The sequence below is a fragment of the Acinonyx jubatus genome, chromosome A2, assembly GCF_027475565.1.
Source record: "Acinonyx jubatus isolate Ajub_Pintada_27869175 chromosome A2, VMU_Ajub_asm_v1.0, whole genome shotgun sequence".
Taxonomy (NCBI): Eukaryota; Metazoa; Chordata; class Mammalia; order Carnivora; family Felidae; genus Acinonyx; species Acinonyx jubatus.
In genome coordinates this window covers 130,491,816-130,510,900 of record NC_069383.1, presented here as the reverse complement: position 1 = coordinate 130,510,900, position 19,085 = coordinate 130,491,816, and the positions used below count along the sequence as shown (strand labels likewise).

The 19,085-nt window shown below is 39.4% G+C and overlaps 1 protein-coding gene across 2 annotated transcripts in view; it reads left to right on the top strand.

The window, feature by feature from the left end:
* The window catches only part of TAFA1 (TAFA chemokine like family member 1), a 500,491-nt gene extending 498,093 nt beyond the window's left edge, over positions 1–2,398 (top strand). For both annotated transcript variants that reach the window (XM_053219103.1, XM_027039200.2), the window contains exon 5: positions 1,277–2,398. In XM_053219103.1, the coding sequence (XP_053075078.1) occupies positions 1,277–1,294 (18 nt within the window). In that variant the 3' untranslated portion in view covers positions 1,295–2,398. The remainder of the gene's footprint in view (positions 1–1,276) is intronic.
* Positions 2,399–19,085: the final 16,687 nt, after the last annotated feature.

The window sequence follows — 19,085 nt, the reverse complement described above, 5'->3', positions numbered from 1 at the left end:
CATCCATTTCTTTGGCCAATAAATATATTTAAGCCTCTGCTCTGTAAAGTTAATGTGTGAAGGTCTTGGGATGTGATGACCAACCTCCTGTTCTTACATGGAGGATAGGGCCTAAGGTTGGGTAGCGCGGGGTAGAGATGGTAAGTTGATGGAGATAAAAGACAGGCAACCCATTTCAGTTTTGTAAATGTCACTTTCTCCCTCCTTTTGGTGAAAAATAAGACAGTGGAAACAGGAGGTGATACACATTATCAGAATGTAGGAAACCAAGGTTTGGAAGAATGTCATTTCTAAGGAGAGGATAAAAAAAATAATAAGTGTGTGAAGATTTCTTATACATGCTGCCCATGGCACAACCAACATTTGAAAGGCAACTTTATTACTATTCCTATCCAACCTTAAAATCTTTTAATGGACTCCACCCCTGGACCCAGAACACTCAATTTCTAAGACTATAAAGAACCAAGAGATTATGAAGAAAAATGCCTATTCCTAGAACTCTAAAGTAGAATCTTCAACTCTATTAGAATCATCATTTCTGCCCTAAACCAGTGACACTCTGTGCATGTATCCTGTTGAATGTTAGAGTCTTTGGGCTATATTCAAATAGATTAAATGGCATCATTAGTTATAGGAGTATGCTCTTGGTTACTCTTGAATACTATGTCACTGAGAGGGAGAATTCCTCAACCTGCAAAGCCCTCCTGTGTTCCTAAGAAAATGTGTTCGAACCTTGGCAGTGACTTTACCTTATGGCCACCCCTCTACCTGTCACAGCAAGCCAGCTTGACAAGGTCATGGAATGACCTACTCAGTTCAAATTCTCATCAGACATAGGACTAACTACATAATTTGAAGGGCCCAGTACAAAAATGAAAACATGGCGTCTCTCATTTAAAAATTAGTAATAATTTCAAGACTTCAATAGAAGATCATTAAATGAAGTGTGGGACCCTTTCCAGCACAGGGCTCTGTGCAACTGCATATGTGACATGCTCATGAAGCCAATCATCGTTATTCATTGCTCCAAGAGTCCATTTCCTCGGTTGTGGCAAAATGCCTTTAATGAACTGATAAAAATATGATGGCCTGTCAGTGTGCTTTTTTATCACCATTTGAGAACTACGGTTGTAGACTAACATTTTTGGCTTCAGATCACTTGAAAGAAGCCACATACTAAAAATTCAAGATGTCCTCATTTTCTGCCTAGTCACCTTTCTTTATGCCTTCATTTTGTTCTTTTCTCCCTGAAATTTCTTTCTTTCTTTGGTTTCAGATTCACCCAAGAACCTAATGGAAGCATTTGTTATAGTAGCAAAGGAAAACCACCTCTGCAGAAAACACATTTTAAGAATTTAAAACATCTTACACATTACAAGCCAAATGGATTTCTTATTTGCACTTTGACTGGTTACCAGAAAATCACAGTGCTTTTACTGTGTGTCATGAAGTATCCTATAGTGAGAAGACCCTGCATTTTTGGCAACACCGTGGAAAGTGGGTTTAAAAAAAGGGTTTTCTCCATGAAAATTTTTGGGATTACGAAGAACGATCAACTATCTTCTAATTTGGATCTATAGTTACTTTGTACCATTTTAAATATATGTATATATATAATATTTTGAAATATTATATATTCTCTTCAAGAAATGAACAATACCACAGTTTGAGGCGGCTGGTGTACCTCTTTGAGTTTGGATGTCTTGTTTTGTTTTGTTGCATTTCTTTTTCTCTTGGCGAGGAAGACATGTGCCCTTCTGAAATTTCAACATGGCACTCACACTGGAAGGCCAGCTACAGGTGGACTCCTGGAATCTGAGGCATCGTAACAATACTGAATCGAGAGCTTCCTTCTGTTTCTACCAGATGGCCCAAGGAAGCACATCGTCCTGTTTTATTGCTTTCTACCCTGTGCAATATTAGCATGCAAGCTTGGCTTACATAACCATACTTTATATTCAATTGATATATAATAACCATCCTAACCTCTTCCAGGAAAGTATTTTTAGAACTACTAGCTTTTCCACGGGTAAGAAAAATAAGAATTCTTGAGGGAGCTGCTCCACCGTGCTATTAAGACTCTGGCAAAATTATGGTAGAATACGGATCCCTGTATTAATAAGTTCTGTAAATACAATGTCTTAAGGCTTTGTATAGCTGTCCTAGACTGCAGAAATGTCCTCCAATGAAATCCAAAGTCTGGCATCATTAAGTACATAGTGCTGTAGCAACAAGTCTTATCATGGTACCTCTTTCTATGTTTGATTTGCTTTTTTCATGAGTATTCAAATCTCTTCTGGTGAGATAGGAAGACCATTAAAGCAATTAGGTTTCAAAATGATCTATGTGACCAAATGCTGGACAGCCCTATTAAAGTGGTAAATAACTTCTTTCTAAACCTACTTGTCCTCTTTATTTGCCATTTATTTTTCCTGAGTCAGTTTTAGCCAAATCCACAGAACACCCTGCTTAGAGACTCGTAGTCACCCAGAATTTTTCCATGACGTCTTTGCTACAATCGCAGCCAATATTTCCAACCCCAGTATTCTGAAAATCAGAAATTCATTACTATGACTGCTGTGTTCTCAGCCAGCAAGATTAAATGTCAAATCCCATTATTGGGTTTCTGTACTGGTCACTTGGACAATACATATGGGGCTCCCATCCCGAAAAAAGAAATTCTTGTCCATCTTCTCTTTCTAAAAGTTACTCAGATAATGATTATAAAAAGGAAATAACTACTTGTTATCTACCTGGGATAGTGTAATAGTATTATACATTCCTGTTGCTTAACCTATCATATTGCAAGGATATCTACTTTTCCTCCAAAGCCTTCCCTCTAGAATACATGTTTTAGGGCTTCGTATTAGATCACCAGCACATTGGGCCGCCTAGTTTGGAGTTTTAAAGTTAAACCTCAGGTAATATCCAGAGGCTCCTTAATGCCTACCAGTATAACTTGAAGTCTGATTGAATATGTAGATACTCTAATCAGATAGATGGGTTCTCCATCTTGAATGCCTATAAAAGCATCCAGAAATGGAAATGGAATCCTAACTACAAAATCTAGGCTTTCCAAATACTTTCACAAATATTTGCCAGAAGATAGCATAAGATTCATACAACCAAATCACAGTCTCTTGAATTTATGGTCCCTTTCCGTGTACCGAGAAATATGTTGGCAATCGACTTTCACCTGTAATTTTCAGAGTAACAACTGAGATCCTAAATGCAAAGAGTGACCTAAATGCAAAGAGTGACCTTGGGTACATCCCAAGATGGGGAGGAAAAAAACCTCCCTAATCAAATATATTGGGGGAACATTTTTAATAAAATAAACAGACATATTTACTGAGGAAATTTTCAGAACCTTTAATGCACAAAAAGTGTTGTATGTCTTCAGGAAAGACTAAAACACGGGGAGCAAAGTAAAAATCTTCCCAAATCCAGACATGTTAGGTGGATACTTGACTAATGGACAGCACATCCCTGCCTAGTAAGAAGGTACAAGAAATTATTTCTCTGTGAGGATATATTCACTGCCTTGTTACATCTTCAATTTTTTCCAAGAGCACCAGCAGTCTGGATTTTTATGTAACATCTCCTAACATTCTTAAATAAGAGGAACTAATCTGAGATGTTTGCTATTAAAAACTCTGCAAGCATTGTTATTGCCCCAAATTCCGTGATCATGTAGTGTTTTCTATGAGATTACTGTTTCCTGGAATACCCTGTTAACAGCGTTGGTCCTGAATGGAAACTCAATGTGAAGTTTGGCCTCGCGCATACAGACCCTTCTCATAATTTTCGATATGAGGAACTCACAGCTTCTCCTCTTCTGTAACCAGAGCCTGTAAGTCAATGAAAGAATTAGTCTAGAGGCCCACATCTGTCAGTTCATTTCGTAGTGGTTACTTGATGCATTAGCCTCCCTTGGAAAGGCCTGGAAGAAGAGAGAAGGAGAAAAAAAGACCACATCAGAATCAGGCAACCGTCCCGTAAAACCGTGCAAATATTTGTAAATGTCATCAAATTCAATTTGGATTTATCAAGTCCCTTATACAAATGTGTGAACCGTCACGTTGTGTTTAAATTGGACCCACCCCAGTTAGGGGGGGATTCATTGGCTACCCCATGCCTACATGTGTGGTTTAAAAACTTTTATCATGTATTGCTGGTAATAAAGAGCTCAGTGTGGTATGACTAATAATGATTTTGAGCTTGTGCACCAAGGATGATGAATAATGTCATAACATAATTAGAGCAAATGGAAAGGGTTTCATCCAGACCCCATTTCTTGGTAAAAAAGAAAATATGGTTCATTTCATAAGACAGATTTGCCAGTTAGGTAGAGCTTATTTGTTGACTTTTTTTTGCCTGATTAGATTTATCTATTAATGGATTTGGCAAGCACACCGAGAAGTTTTGCTCCTTGGCTCTATTCCATTATCGAATGATGAAGAATGTTTTCACCAACACACAATCCAACATCCTTTTTCTGGTGAAATCCAGTGTAACTTTCACAGAACAGTATGGTGATTTTATAGTGCAGCATCTTATGCTACCTTGTCATTGTCACTGATATAAGTTACGAAAAGTATAAAAGTTGTTTATATGAGGAGATCCACACATTCCTCACGTGGGATATGCACTGCGTCCCGGAAGGTTAAATAGCATGCCATAATAGGAGTTTTTCTTTTAATTAAGCTTGACACTTTCATTTCAAGATCTCTTAAGGTTTCCTTGACAAAGAAATGTATCGTATTCCTTTTAACGAGCTGTCTGTCTTCTAAATAAAAGGTTTAGTGTCTAGCAAATTCTAGGGCTAACCCACCTCCATCTAGTTTATAAATGTGAGAAAATAAGATAAAAGATGTACTAAGGAAAGTGAGGACTCAGGACTAATGGCAGCAGTGATCGAATCAGATATCCTAGTGCCCGTGGACCTCAGACAAACTGTTTAAAATAGACTCATGTTCACACTTAAAAGTAAATTAAAAAGAAAGACACACACACGCGCACACACACACACACACACACACCCATCTCATGTTAAAGATTTAAAACTTTTAGGGGCACCTGGGTGGCTCAGTCAGTTAAGTGTCTGACTTCAGCTCAGGTCATGATCTCACACTTTGTGAGTTCGAGCCCCGCGTCGGGCTCTGTGCTGACAGCTCAGAGCCTGGACCCTGCTTTGGATTCTGTGTCTCCCTCTCTCTCTGTCCCTCCCCAGCTCACACTCTGTCTCTCCTTCAAAACTAAAAGCAATTAAATAATTTTTTTTAAGATTTAAAACTTTTAGGTTGAATAAGCCAGGTGTTTTTTTTTTCCTTGTAAAACTTCTCCGAGGCGTATCACTGGAAGTCTGGCATGCTCACATCATTGGTCAGTGAATGGCTCTCATCTGTCTGTTTGTTATTTAGTTTGTTTTACTTTTTTGAAAAGTGTTAAGCCCTCCTTTATTTGTATTGGCAGCTAGTTGCATTATTTTTAAAAATAATAATAGCCAGTCCTTACACAGGAAAGCCAGGACCCCAGACATAACTGACTATATTTATAGACTAGGCACTATATCTGTAGCCCTAATTCCCACCTGTTGAGAGGCGCTAACCCAAGAATAGGCTCGCATGAATGTGCTGAGGAAAACCTGAGGCCAGACTTGCCGTAAGTCAGTGGTTGTCAGCCGTTTCGCCAAGTTACATGGATGTGTGGTCATACCTCATGAAGTGGGCCGGAAGTGGCTTCTTAGTATTAATAAAGTCTGCAAATATGTCTTGGAAGGAATTATAATTGGCTCAAGGGTAGTTCTCAAACAAGGCCTAAGAGGCATATGTGCCTACGGGAGCTAGTCAGGAAACACAAGTTAATTAACAAGGGTCACCTGTTCATGCGTAGGGCCACAGTGATGAGACTGGCGATGGGACACCACGGTTCCAGCAGCCAGCATTTGGTCCCAGACTATTGTTGCCACGCAGCAGTAGGGAGCCGGGGTGGCCCAGTTCTTCTGACTGTTGTTTTGCGAAAATCCAGAAACTCAGAGGGTTGTATGAATTCTCTAAATTTCAGAAATTTATAACACATTGGATTTGCATTAAAAGAAAGTGGCTGAAGACTCTGTTCTGTCCATGAAATAACAGTCTGCAAATCTGGCCTAAAATTACATGATTCCCATGGATTGGCATTATCATGTGCCTCCTCCAGTGGTAGAGAAAGCAACGGAGATAGAGCTTGTTTGAAGATCATTGCGCTTAACTTGCCAACTGCTTTACTTTTCTATGGAAAATACTGTGGGTGCAGCAATAGACAGCAACTATCCTTGATCGGGATCATGCCGTGGTCACACAAAGAGGTCATCTGCTGTCTAGAATGGAGTAAATTGATTAATCTGTAGATTTCAGCTTGGGGGCCCCGAGCTGGTGTGGGAGTAAACTTCAAGGACTGGAAGAGGGCAGTGCAAGCTCAGCAGATCCCAGCTGCTGGTGGTAAGAGATGTAAGAAGCTTGCGCGTTTAATTTGAAGAACATTACAAATTGGGTGCCCAGTCAGAATGGCCTCTTCTCTCTGCTTCCGTGTTCCACATACCGCTGCCACACATGTGGGTTCTTGAGTTCTTTGCCCCTGATCTGGATCCTCCCCCAGATTTAGAAACTCTCAAGGTTTCTTGCCCCTCCCACCTGCCGCTCACCTCAGCATGGCTACTTTTCTCCTCTCTTTCACATTTCAGACTGATAGGGCACTGTTTTTTTGGGGAAAAAAGCCCTAAAATGTAAGCCAGAAAAGTCCCCCCCCAAAGATTTAAGTCCTTGTTCCCCACTTACAACCTAGAAAATCCTATACCCTCTCTCTCTGAGTTTTCATGTCTATAAAGCAGAGACTGTGCACAAAGTTTAAAGGTTATGGGAGGACCAGGGAAATAGAGAAGATGGAAATGTTTTATAAGTGGAAATCAGTACGTAAGCATGATTGTTTTGTTGTTCTCTCAGATTCCTATGATTATGTGTCACCTAGATGCTACCTGTGTCAATGCTAGCCCCACTCAAGGTAAACCAAAGAACAAACTTAGGTAAAACAGCCAAAATGTTATTTCATATTCTCTTTCTAGAAAGTTAAATGTCTAGACCGATCTTGCTCCACTTTGTAGGATTTGCCATTTGCCATTACCACTGGCTACTGTTCTTAAACCACTGGAAAATGTCAATGTAACTTACATTCGAGCAGTGCCATTGATACAAGCAAGCAATTGCGGGTTGGAGAAGGCACCTTGCTGGTGTCCAGAATGTTTATCCAGTTGATAACGATCTGAGCCATCTGGTACATAAGACAGTTTTCAGCAACTACACACGATGTTATTACCTGGCTACTTTTTTCCCACATCCAGCCTCTTGTCCCTCAGGCTAACTGTCCAAGCAGGTTCCCATAAAATCCTTGTTACTGCAGAGGTATGACCTTTCATTGTCCACTCTTACAGCTACTAAACTGGTAAAGATTGCTTTCAGTCAGTCGTCATTCAGTTACCAAGTATCTGTTGAGTAGTTACTGCATGTCAGACACAATACTAGATACTGGAGATAACTTCAGAATTTACATTATTCTAGGGGAAACCAACCAAAAATGAACAAATAATCATAAATCATGATAAAATAAATGCTAAAGGAGCCAAGAAAGTAAATAATGGGAAGGAAACATGAACTTTAGGAAGAAGGGTAGTGAGGGAGCCTCTCTTCACGGAGGTGAAATTTAGGCTAAGAACTAGAGGGTAGCAGGCAACAGCCATGCTATTGAGGACATGAAGAGGACAGGAGGTGAGCAGATTAGTATGTACCAAGGCCTTAGCCACGGAGGACTTCATTGTCTTTGCAAAACTGAGATAAAGTCTCTTTCAGTTTGCTGTCACAGAAGTAGTTAAAGCAAAGTGACCTGAGTTTGGGGAGGTAAACTTGGAGTCAGATAATGAGGCCATACAGAGTTTGAGTTTAATCTATATTGTGCCAGGAGGAGATGTTAGTAAAAAGGTTTTTAACCACGGAGTGACACAATCTCATTTATACTTACACTTGACATTATTAGTGTCCATCCATATCGTCTCCTTGGTCCCATACACATGCACGGTAGACCAGATGTATCAGGCAAGAAGGAGAGCAACCATCAACCATTGGCAGATGGGACTCGATGTACAAGTTTCCAAGTTTTCTCTCGCACAGGTGGCACAACTCAGAGTCATATTCTCTATCGTGACCTGTGACCATTGAGCATTTGAAATGTGTCAACTGTGACATAAGAAATTATTTCAATTTTTATTTAATTTTAGTAATTAAATAGCCAGCTGTGGCTAATGGCTATTGTATTGGACAACCAAGTGGGATTGATCCCCAGCTGCCCCAAACCTGCTCATAAAGATGCATTTAATTGGGTTCCTCTCATTTCCTGTCTCGCTGCCTCATTTCCTTGCCAGTGCTGCGTACTTTCATCTCTCATCTATACTATTTGCACTGAAATCTCTGTCTCCCAGCCTTCCTATGGAGAGACCCACCTAAGGCAATCTTAAAGTGACCACTATAGTCCAAAAAGGGAAAAAGATGGGAAGGGCACACAAGTGGAACTGAAGGTACCGGTAAGGAGGTTTTTATACTATTTAGTAAACATGTATGAAGAATTTTCCTGTCAAAACCGGGGGCAAATCAACGAGTCATGCTTTTCCTTTTATGGAGAAGCTAAGAGCTTGCGTTCACATCTCAACTACATCTGTAGATTCCATTTAATAGGCTTAGTTATCCAAGGCCATCTTGATTAGCCAATAAGGCTGTGCCACATCCCATAAAAGTGAATCATAGTGAGAAAGCTTTTAGTCCCTTGTGATTCGACCTAGCCACATCATCAATGAGCAAAGTTTCAAGTATATATTCAAGTATATTTCAATTAACGAGAAAATTTCAAATCTGTCTCTAATCCTGGTATTTTCTTTCACCAAATGGTAAAACAAGTATGGCATTCTAGAAAATGCAGTGAAGAACCCAAATCTCTAGGCCTAACTTAAGGAATCATTTACACTTCTTGAAGGGGTTCTCAGAAATGACATCCTATGCAGGCGATACCAAATCATCTCAACAGGAGACCATGTTGGCCTAAAGTTCCAGTGTGGAATTTTAAAGCACGTAAGTCAAAAATTGGTACAGTCACATAAGCAGTAAAGATTATATGTATGTAAGAGTGACAGAAACCTCTAAGAATATCGTTACAAAGGTAAATGAATTTACGACTAAAATTGACTTCCAGGAATGGTAAGATCATGCTAAAAAAAACTTCTTGTAGCTATGTTCAAAGCAAATGGGGCAAATCTACTGCCTAAAGCCAGGAAGGTGATAGAAATTCAGATTTTTCTCAAGCCAACTATTTTGTTTCTATTTTCTTTTTTGTCAGTAAAATTATCTTCTGCCTCTAACATCTGAAAGGAATATATTGTTAAGAGAGAAACTCAAGATAGAAAAAGAAATTTGTGGGGGTGGTTTCCCTTTTTTTTTCTTTTCCAATTTTCATTTAAATTCTAGTTAGTTGACATACAGTGCAATATTGGTTTCAGGAGTAGAATTCAGTAATTCATTGCTTACATACAACACCTGGTGCTCATCATACCAAATCCTCTCTTTAATACCCATCACCATCTAGCCCATCCCCCACCCATCTCCCTCCATCCACCGTCAGTTTGTTCTCTATCTCTAAGAGTCTCTTGTGGCTTGTTTCCCTCTTTATCCCCCCCCCCCCCGTACATTCATCTGTTTTATTTCTTAAATTCCACACACGAGTGAAATCATATATTTGTCTTTCTCTGACTGACTTATTTTGCTTTAGCATAATACACTCTAGTTCCATCCACATCACTGCAAATAGCACGATCTCACTCCTTTTGATGGCTGAGTAATATAATGTATATATCACATAGAAGAACAGGTTTGTAAGACAGCATCTAGCTCTCCTCAATGATTCAAGCACCCTGTGCAGTGATGGGGGGAGGGGGGAAGCCCTGCTTTGTACTATCCATTGATTTCTGCGCTGTAAATACTTGTGTCATGGCCGATTTCAAGCTACGAATGTGAAGCAGGGAAGAGATGTGTGTGATTGACCCCCACAAGCCAGTAAGAGCCAGCTCCAGTGTATAACCACCTGTGCGGAAAAAAATCACAAAACGATCAAAAAATGACTACACTCCTGACAGGGAATTTTGAGATATCTGGAAAAGACACCTGAAGTCTAATATTGGTTAAGTATAGCTACAATTGTTAAAAAAGAGGAAGTGAATTTTTAAAATTATAGACCAGTGACCCTGAAGCCAGCCCAGGGCAAGATGCTGCAGTAGATCATTTAAGGAATTTTTGTGAATAATTGGGAAAATAGTGATCACCAGGAGCCAACTGGTGTTCACTGAGAAGAAAAAAGTCATGCCAGACACCTTTTGTCATTGGCCTATTTTCTTTAACTAGTCCGGAAGACTTTAAGAAATTGATGAATATGGGGGCGCGTGGGTGGCTCAGTCGGTTAAGCATTTGACTTCAGCTCAGGTCATGATCTCATGGCTTGTGAGTTCAAGCCCCACATCAGGCTTTGTGCTGACAGCTCAGAGCCCGGAGCCTGCTTCAAATTCTGTGTCTCTGTCTGTCTCTGCCCCTTCCCTCCTCATACTCTGTCTCTCTGTCTCTCTCTCTCTGTCTCTCTGAAAAATAAATAAGCATTAAAAAATAAGGAAATAAAAGAAATCGATGAATATGATATGTCTAGACTTTAGCAAGGTAGGTGTCCTTGGCCAAGGACTAGCAAACTATGGCCCTTACAGTAAACCTGTCCTGCTGTTTTTATAAATAAAGTTCTATTGTGACACAGCCAATTGTTTACATATTGGCTATAGCTGCACTTGCACTATAACAGCCGTTGGATAATGACTACAGCAGAGATCTGATGGCTCAGAAAGCCTAAAATATTTAGCAGTGGGCCCTTTATAAAGCTTGCTGACCCCTGGTCTATTATGGAAAAGGCTGGATGATAGTAAAAATTCGTGTGGGCGGGACGCCTGGGTGGCTCAGTCGGTGAGCATCCAGCTTCAGCTTGGGTGATGATCTCACAGTTCGTGGGTTCGAGCTCCGCATCGGGCTCTGTGCTGACAGCTCAGAGCCTGGAGCCTGCTTCACATTCTGTGTCCCCCTCTCTCTCTGCCCCTCCCCTGCTCACACTCTGTCTCTCTCTGTCTCTCAAAAATAAATAAATTTTTAAAAATTTAAAAAAATTTGTGTGGGCTCATAACCATAATGAATAGCCATATTCAAATGTTTCTAAATCATGGAATGATTGTATTCTGGAGGAAGGTTCCTAGTAGCAGAAACCTGAGTTCTGTCCTGGCTGTGTCCAGTGCATTGTCTTATTACTAACCATGTGAAAGAGGGTATTCACATCGTATGCAGACAAATCTTGGAGATGGTCTACAGTCAAAGTGGTCATTGAGAATATAAGATGGTGAAATCAAGTTCAACCAAACAGGTAGGCAGAAGAAAGTAGTTTTGATGGTTATGAATGGTTGAAGGACATGATGTTTAGATTTGTGAAAAAGAATAAACAGATCAAGAAGGAGAAGGATATTTAAGGATATTTAAATATTGGAGGTTTTGTCGTTTAGAAGAGGGACTAAATTAGTTTTCTAAAGAGTGTATGGAATTTATAACTAAATATATTTCAGTGAAGGTAAGAACAATGTACCCAATAGGCTTTTCATAGGAGTTAGTGATTTTCTTGCTGTGAATGGTGTTCACACAGAAGAGAACTCTTAGGAGTTCTTTAGGAGGATTCATGCCTACACAACTTTGTACTTCTCAGAATTTGTAATGTGCTGAGCCTGATTTCTTACCAGTAGAGTAGAAATAAATATAGAGATAATTTGTACTGTCAGATTCTTATGGTGCAAGACATTCTTAAACCCTGAAGAGCAACTGAATCCGCCTGTATCCAAGTTGCCTCGTTCAGATGTCCAGATATCCCTTAACTGACCCAGAAGTATTGTTCACCGGTCATCAGTTTCTTCAAAGCAAGTTGGCCACACCTGGAGCAAGCCAGCTCCATTGCTCATCAGCCAGTTACAGCAATAATGAGATGATGACGGGAGTGACTTGGGGTCATAGGAATTTTACAGGAAACCGGCAGCCCTTTGTTATGGAGATGGGACAAAAGATTTCCGGGATGTTTGATCAGGTATAACTTCAACTGCAAGGATGAACCAATCAGAAGTTTGATAACAGGGAAGCAGCCCACAAACACATGGGTCAAAATCCAAATGGCTGAAGGCAGGACTTGGTTCAAAAATGTAAAACTGAACACCTCAGCAAATATTTTACCCAGGGATGTCTCCACTACCTTTCCAATGGTTTATCAGATTATAGTTATCATTAAAGACAGTAACATATAATTAGTGGGATACTCCATAAATGAAAATTCACCTGGACCAAAACCTCAACTCTATTTCACTTTCCTGTCTTAACATGCCCATTATGATCTCAGCACTGTTTCCGGGCATATCTAAATAAAAGACCACCAGATATTCCTTTGCCCTGGGAGAAAGTTTTGTTTGGGGAGAAAATTGTTGAATGGAAACACTCAGGGGTGCCACGTTCATTGTTAATTAATTTTTCATTGTGGTACATTTACCCCGACTTCAACAACAAAGTGCCAAATACTAGTGCTGAACAATGCCTGCCTGCATGCAAATGCCATCAAAGAAATGTGTGGCCTATGTCAGAGGAACATCGCCCTACAAAATAATCTCTTTATAATCCTGCCCTAATGTGGTGATTGTCAACCCTGAAAGATGCACTGCCTCCTTTCGACATCACCTAAGCCTCCTGTAATGAAATTCATGGATACTACAACTTCTCTATACATGTGTTTCCAAAAACTTAATGTAGTTTGCAAGTATAATATAAAAGAGAAATGCAAGAAAATTGATGTATAATAAAAATAATATTTATTCTGACGTGTAAGTGCTCTGGCACATAATGCCAGAAAACGTTATGAAAAACTTAGAGACTTGAGCACATGTATAATGACTAAGTTTAGATTTAAGAGAAGTAAAATTTATTCAGATACTGCTGACATATTATATTTTAAATTACAGATTAAGAAAAATTTTGTGAGTGTGTGTACAAATGCTTTAAAATGTAGACAAAGTATTACAGAGACAGACAGATACCATATGTGTTCACTTTTATGTGGATCCTGAGAAACTTAACAGAAGACCATGCAGGAGGGGAAGGAAAAAAAATTAGAGAGGGAGAGAGTCAAACCATAAGAGACTCTTAAAAACTGAGAATAAACTGAGAGTTGATGGGGGGTGGGAGGGAGGAGAAAGTGGGTGATGGGCATTGAGGAGGGCACCTGTCGGGATGAGCACTGGGTGTTGTTTGGAAGCCAATTTGACAATAAATGTCATGTAAAAAAAAGAAAAGAAAAAGAAAATATAGACAAAGTAACAGAGAAGGTGTGTTTACCTAAAGCCAACAATGCAGCATCTGTAAATAAAAACTGAAAGAGTTAGGTTTATTGCTGACTCAAATCCACAATCCACGTTCCTATTGCTAATGTGCTGTTTCTAAAATAGTGACTAATTCTCAGTAAAGTTCAGGACAAAGAAGGACAGTCTTTCCCCATGTACATGTTAGCCACGCTCCTGAGTAAATTTACTATATCAAAGTCATGCCAGCACGAATGTCCATCGATTGACGAACAGATTAAACAAAATGTGAAAGAAACCAAACACAAAAGGTCACATATTATATGATTCCATTTAAATGAAATGTTCAGAATAGGCAAGTAGATTGGTTGGTGTCCGGGAGCTGGAGGGAAGGGGGAATGGGAGAGTGACAGCTAGTTGTTGTTTGGGACTAACGGAAATGGTCTGGAATTAGATAATGGTGATACACAACCTTCCTTTTTCCTTTTCTTTTTTTTTCCCTTTTCTGTTTTGTTTTGTTTTGTTTTTGTTTTTGTTTTTTGGTTTTTGTTTTGTTAAGTATAGTTGGCCCTCAATGTTCCATTAGTTTCAGATGTACAACATAGTGATTGAACATCTTGATATATTATGCTCCATTCGCCACAAGTGTAGTTGCCATCTAGATATACAACCTTTTGAATATACTAAAAACCATTGATTTGTATGCTACTTTAAAGGGTGAACTTAGGCGTGCCCGGATAGCTCAGTTGGTTAAGCATCTGACCTTGGCTCAGGTCATGATCTTGTGATTCATGGGTTCTAGCCCCATGTTGGGCTCTGTGCTGACACCTCAGAGCCTGGAGCCTGCTTCAGATTCTCTCTCTGCTCCTCTCCTGCTTGTGCTGTCTCTCTCTCTCTCTCTCTCTCTCTCTCTCTCTCAAAAATAAATAAATCAAAGGAAGAAGGGTGAATTTTATGGAACGTTAATTATGCCTCAGTTTTTTAAAAAACATGCAAAATTTCTCTTTTGTGTCTGAGTTCACTTCTGGGCTCAGATCACTTAAAACAGGTTTTCACTTACACCAACGTTCACTGTGACATTAATTATTCTTTGGGACAGTGACTCTGCCTTGAGCAGCATTATGTCACCTACTTCAGGCATACAGCATCTTTTTCTTCTCATCACATAGCAGTAGCAGCCCATAACCCCTGTAGCAACAATAAATCGCTGCACAAATTTCCACATGGCCCATAAGGGTAAGGTTTTGCTCTTGTTAAGAACTACAGTCATAACAGCATGCAAAAATAATTAAGATGTATCAATACTTGGCACTGTACTTTGCTGGATTTCCATCAGCACTTACCACCCCTTAGGGATTTCAAGGACTGTTCAAGCTGTGTCTGTTGGTTCCTTCATCTGCCTTTCCCTCCCCATCCAATTTTTAAGACAGCAATGCAGAATATATTCTTATCCCGTGATCCATGAGATGATTGCAGGTTTCTGTTTGGATTTTTTCCAAAATAAAAATTATTAAGATGTGCGGTATTCCTCAGAATTTACAGCCTCTCTTAAGATTCAATAATGATATGTTTCTTAGAAGGAGCTTAACAACTTTATAGTTCAGTAGTGCTTTGAGGTAGAGGGTGCATTAAAAAAACACACACAAAGCTTCCAAACTATTTAGGATTTTTTTTTTAATGTTTCTCAAAGCTTTTTCATTCTTGCTTGGGTTTTTTTTTTTCTTTTTTCATTTAAAACAGCAGTTAAGAGAGCCTCAAGGCATGGGAAGGCCTTCAAATGTGAAACTGAGTAACTGACTGATGGCTTGCAGGGTTGAAGCTGCACTGTGGGCTGCTTGGCATCACAAAAAGCAACTAAGAACCTTTTCAGTTTTTCTTTTAATGAATCGTTCCCTTCCAAATGCTGAAGGCTTCAAACCAAGATCTAAGTCATTGATTCCTAAACCAAGTTTTGGTGCACACAAAGATGTCTCTAATGGCTTCAAAGAGAGTCTAAAAGTCTCAAAATACTTTATTTTTATTTATAGTCTTTTTCAAAATAGAATATGCCCTGAGAGTAACTTAGAAAAGATGGATAATGCAACTCAGACTTTCTCAAAAATACTATCTCGGCCTGCTGGTCACAGGCCAACATCACTGGGAGCATGCTTTCTGCAGCCTCCTGTGGACGATTGCCATTTATGGGATGGGATTTTGATGAAATAATTATTCAGCTTAAACATTGACTATAGTTCCAAAGAGAGGAGAACAGAAGGCATTGATTTCAAAATGTCATTCTCTTCCTAAACACCACAGAGTACTTTTTAATGTTTATTTATTTATTTTGAAGAGTGGTGGACAGAGAGAGAGGGAGAGTGAGAATCCCAAGGGGGTCTATGCTCAGCATGGAGCCCCATGTGGGGCTTGACCTCATGACCGTAAGATCATGGCCTGAGCCTAAACCAAGAGATGATTGCTTAACCAACGAACCAGGTGCACCAACTGAGGATTTTTAAATCCCAGAGAAGAATTAGAGATAGATTTATATTTTTCATGATAATTCCATTTGGCCTCCAACATAAACACTGCAAATTCTACAACTGGATATAAAAATTCTTTGTGTCAAATATTGTAGTCTAAACATAAAATTAATGATCTCTTTGAATAAGGTAAACCCTACATTTCAAATTGCTCACATTTCACATTTATTCCAGATTGCATGTAAAAAGCATAATGGATTTGGGTCAGATCAAACACATTATTAGAAAAACTCAAGACCGGCTAAAAGTCTCTCAGGGACAGCCTTTCAATTAGCCGGGAAACAGTGGTCATTATGTTGGTTTTCTACCTTCTGAGGTATTTAACAGATGTCAGTGACATGTGACATGTGTGCATATGTAAGACATGGATTTGACAGAGGGGGCTTTGAATTTCTATGAAATTTCAGGGTTGGCAACTCAAAGCCTAGTTTAAGCGTTTGACAGAAAAGTGAGTCTTTGGGGCCCTCATTCTACCCACTCTGCTCGGAGAACTTCCAGCTCTAAGGCCAAAGTTCCTGAACACACATGAGGACGTATAGGTCCATTACTTGTTCCATGTTGGAGCAATTGTTTTTTTCTTTTTTAACTTTTTATTGTAGCAAATTTCAAGCATAAAACAAAAGTGGATGATATAGTATAATGAACACTTGTTTACCCAAAACCCAGCTTAAACAAATGGTAGTATGTAGCCCAACTTTTTTTTATTCTCCACATGCCCACCAAGATCCCCCACCCCAGATTATTTTGAAGCAACTCTTATCATCTCAACTGTACATCTTTCAGGCTGTAAAAGGTAAGGCACCTTTTAAGAAAACATAATCACGATATGATTACCAAAACTAATAAACAATTAATGGATCATTAATATCACCAAATGCCAGATCAGTGCTATTTGTGCTCTTCTGATTATCTTAAGATTTTTCAGTAAGTTGCAAGATCCAAATATGGATGCAAGTTCCATATGCAACAATGGATTGATATGTTTCCTAAATCTTGCGGGTTTCCCTTCTATCTTCCTTGGTTTTTTCCATCTGAAAAAAAAAATTGAAACAGTCAATTGCCTCTGTCCTGTAGAATTTTCCCAAAGTCTTCACTTTGTGGATTAGATCTCCATAGTATTGTTTAAAACAATCCTGTCCCTTGAATTTCTTATTTATCAGTAATGAGATCAAGAGGCTGGATGAGATTCATGTTGTATTTTTTTGTTCTTTCTTTCTTCAGGTAAGACTTCTCCAACAAAGATTTATACTTTCATCAGGAGGCACATAATGTCTGGTTGCCTCTTTTTGTGATGTCATTGATCATCAGTGATTGATTACCAGTCATTGATGATCACTACTCAGATTAACTGATTTCTTAGAAGTTAGAAATAGTGATATTTTGGGGACGCCTGAGTGGCTCAGTCAGTTGGTTGTCTGACTTCAGCTCAAATCATGATCTCATGGCTCGTGAGTTCAAGCCCACATAGTGCTCTGTGCTGATAGCTCAGAGCCTGGAGCCTGCTTTGGATTCTGTGTCTCCCTTTCTCTCTGCCCCTCCCCCACTCATGCCCCCCCCCCCCGCCCGCTCTTGCTCTCTCTCTCTCTCTCCTTCAAATATAAATATTGAACAAACTTTCAAAAAAAGAAATAGTGATATTTTTAATTCTCTCATTCCTTCTTTGTTTATTAACTGGAATACTTGTCTAAAAAGGAAATTTTCTCCTCATCATTATCTAGAGGTACAGATTTTATAAGAAGGCATAATAAATGCTTGCTTCTCTTCATTTGTCAGCTTTCAAAATATTGAGATGTTTCATCAGCATCCTCCAATGTAATCAGTGACTTTTTTAGTATTGTTGTGACTTTGTGGAGGTCAATATATTTGATGTCTTTTGTTTCTTTGCATGTCTCATCCTTACTGAAGCTCAAATTGCCCCCTCTTCTGCCGTTTGAAACTTATTGAGGGCTTTCCAGGGACTTTTAAAGGCAAACCAGAAAGGAATTTCCTTAGGAATTGCAAGGGCTTCCTGAGCAGCGATTAAGAGCCCCTTCCCTCTTGTTGGGGTGCCTGGGGTCTCAGTCGGTTAAGTGTCTGACTTCAGCTCAGGACATGATCTCACGGTTCGTGAGTTTGAGCCCTGCATTGGGCTCTGTGCTGACAGCTCAGAGCCTGGAGCCTGCTTCACATTCTATGTGTCTCTCTTTCTCTCTCTTAGTCCTCAACTTGGTCTCGCTCTCTCTCTCTCTCTCTCTGTCTCAGAAATAATTAATGAGTAAACTTTAAAGAGAGAGAGAGAGAGTTCCCTTTGTAGAGTGCTTTACAAAGTGCTAACACTCTTTTGTCTCATTTGGACTCACCCATCATTTTAGCAGTGTTGGGTTTGGGCTCTCAGACAGTACCTGATGGTACCCATGTTGAATAGTAGAGGACACATAGCCCAGATGAATGAAACAACTCTGCCAGGGTAAACAAGCCTCCTTGATTGTGGAGCTGTGATGAATATCAGATCTTCTGATATCAGGGCTCTTAACACTGTGTCTTAATAAAGCTAAACCCTATTTATCCTTCTTATGGTTATTCCCATTCCAGTCTTGAGAACAACCTTAGACACCTTCTAAGATACTTGAAGATACAAGTGTGTGATTAAATCCACAGTTACCCGTTCCCACAGAACATTGGAATGTTATGGGCCAACATAGTGAATTATACCATGTTCTGTTTTCTCTTGATGAGATTCACAGTCCATGAAGTTCATCAAAAAGTCCATATCCCAGGATGAAGGAAGATTGAGAAAGTGTTGCTGAGTAAGCACTTTGTAAAGAATGAACCTTTTTTTAACAAGTCCTTCTTAGTTGAGCAGGGGTAGGGAGAAGTTGGAGTTACAAGAGGAAACTCAAAAAAAAAAAAAAGAATTTCAGGTTGGACTAGCTTTTCCTGGGAAAGAATGAAGCCTTGTGATAGGTATCTTACTACTGTCAAGCATTTTGCTATAACCTGGGAAACTGGATCATTTTCCTGCTGCCTAGAGATCTGACATAAGCATATTTTCTTAAGCATGTTTCAAGTCGATTAGCTTCAACCGTAGTGTTTTAAATGGTCTA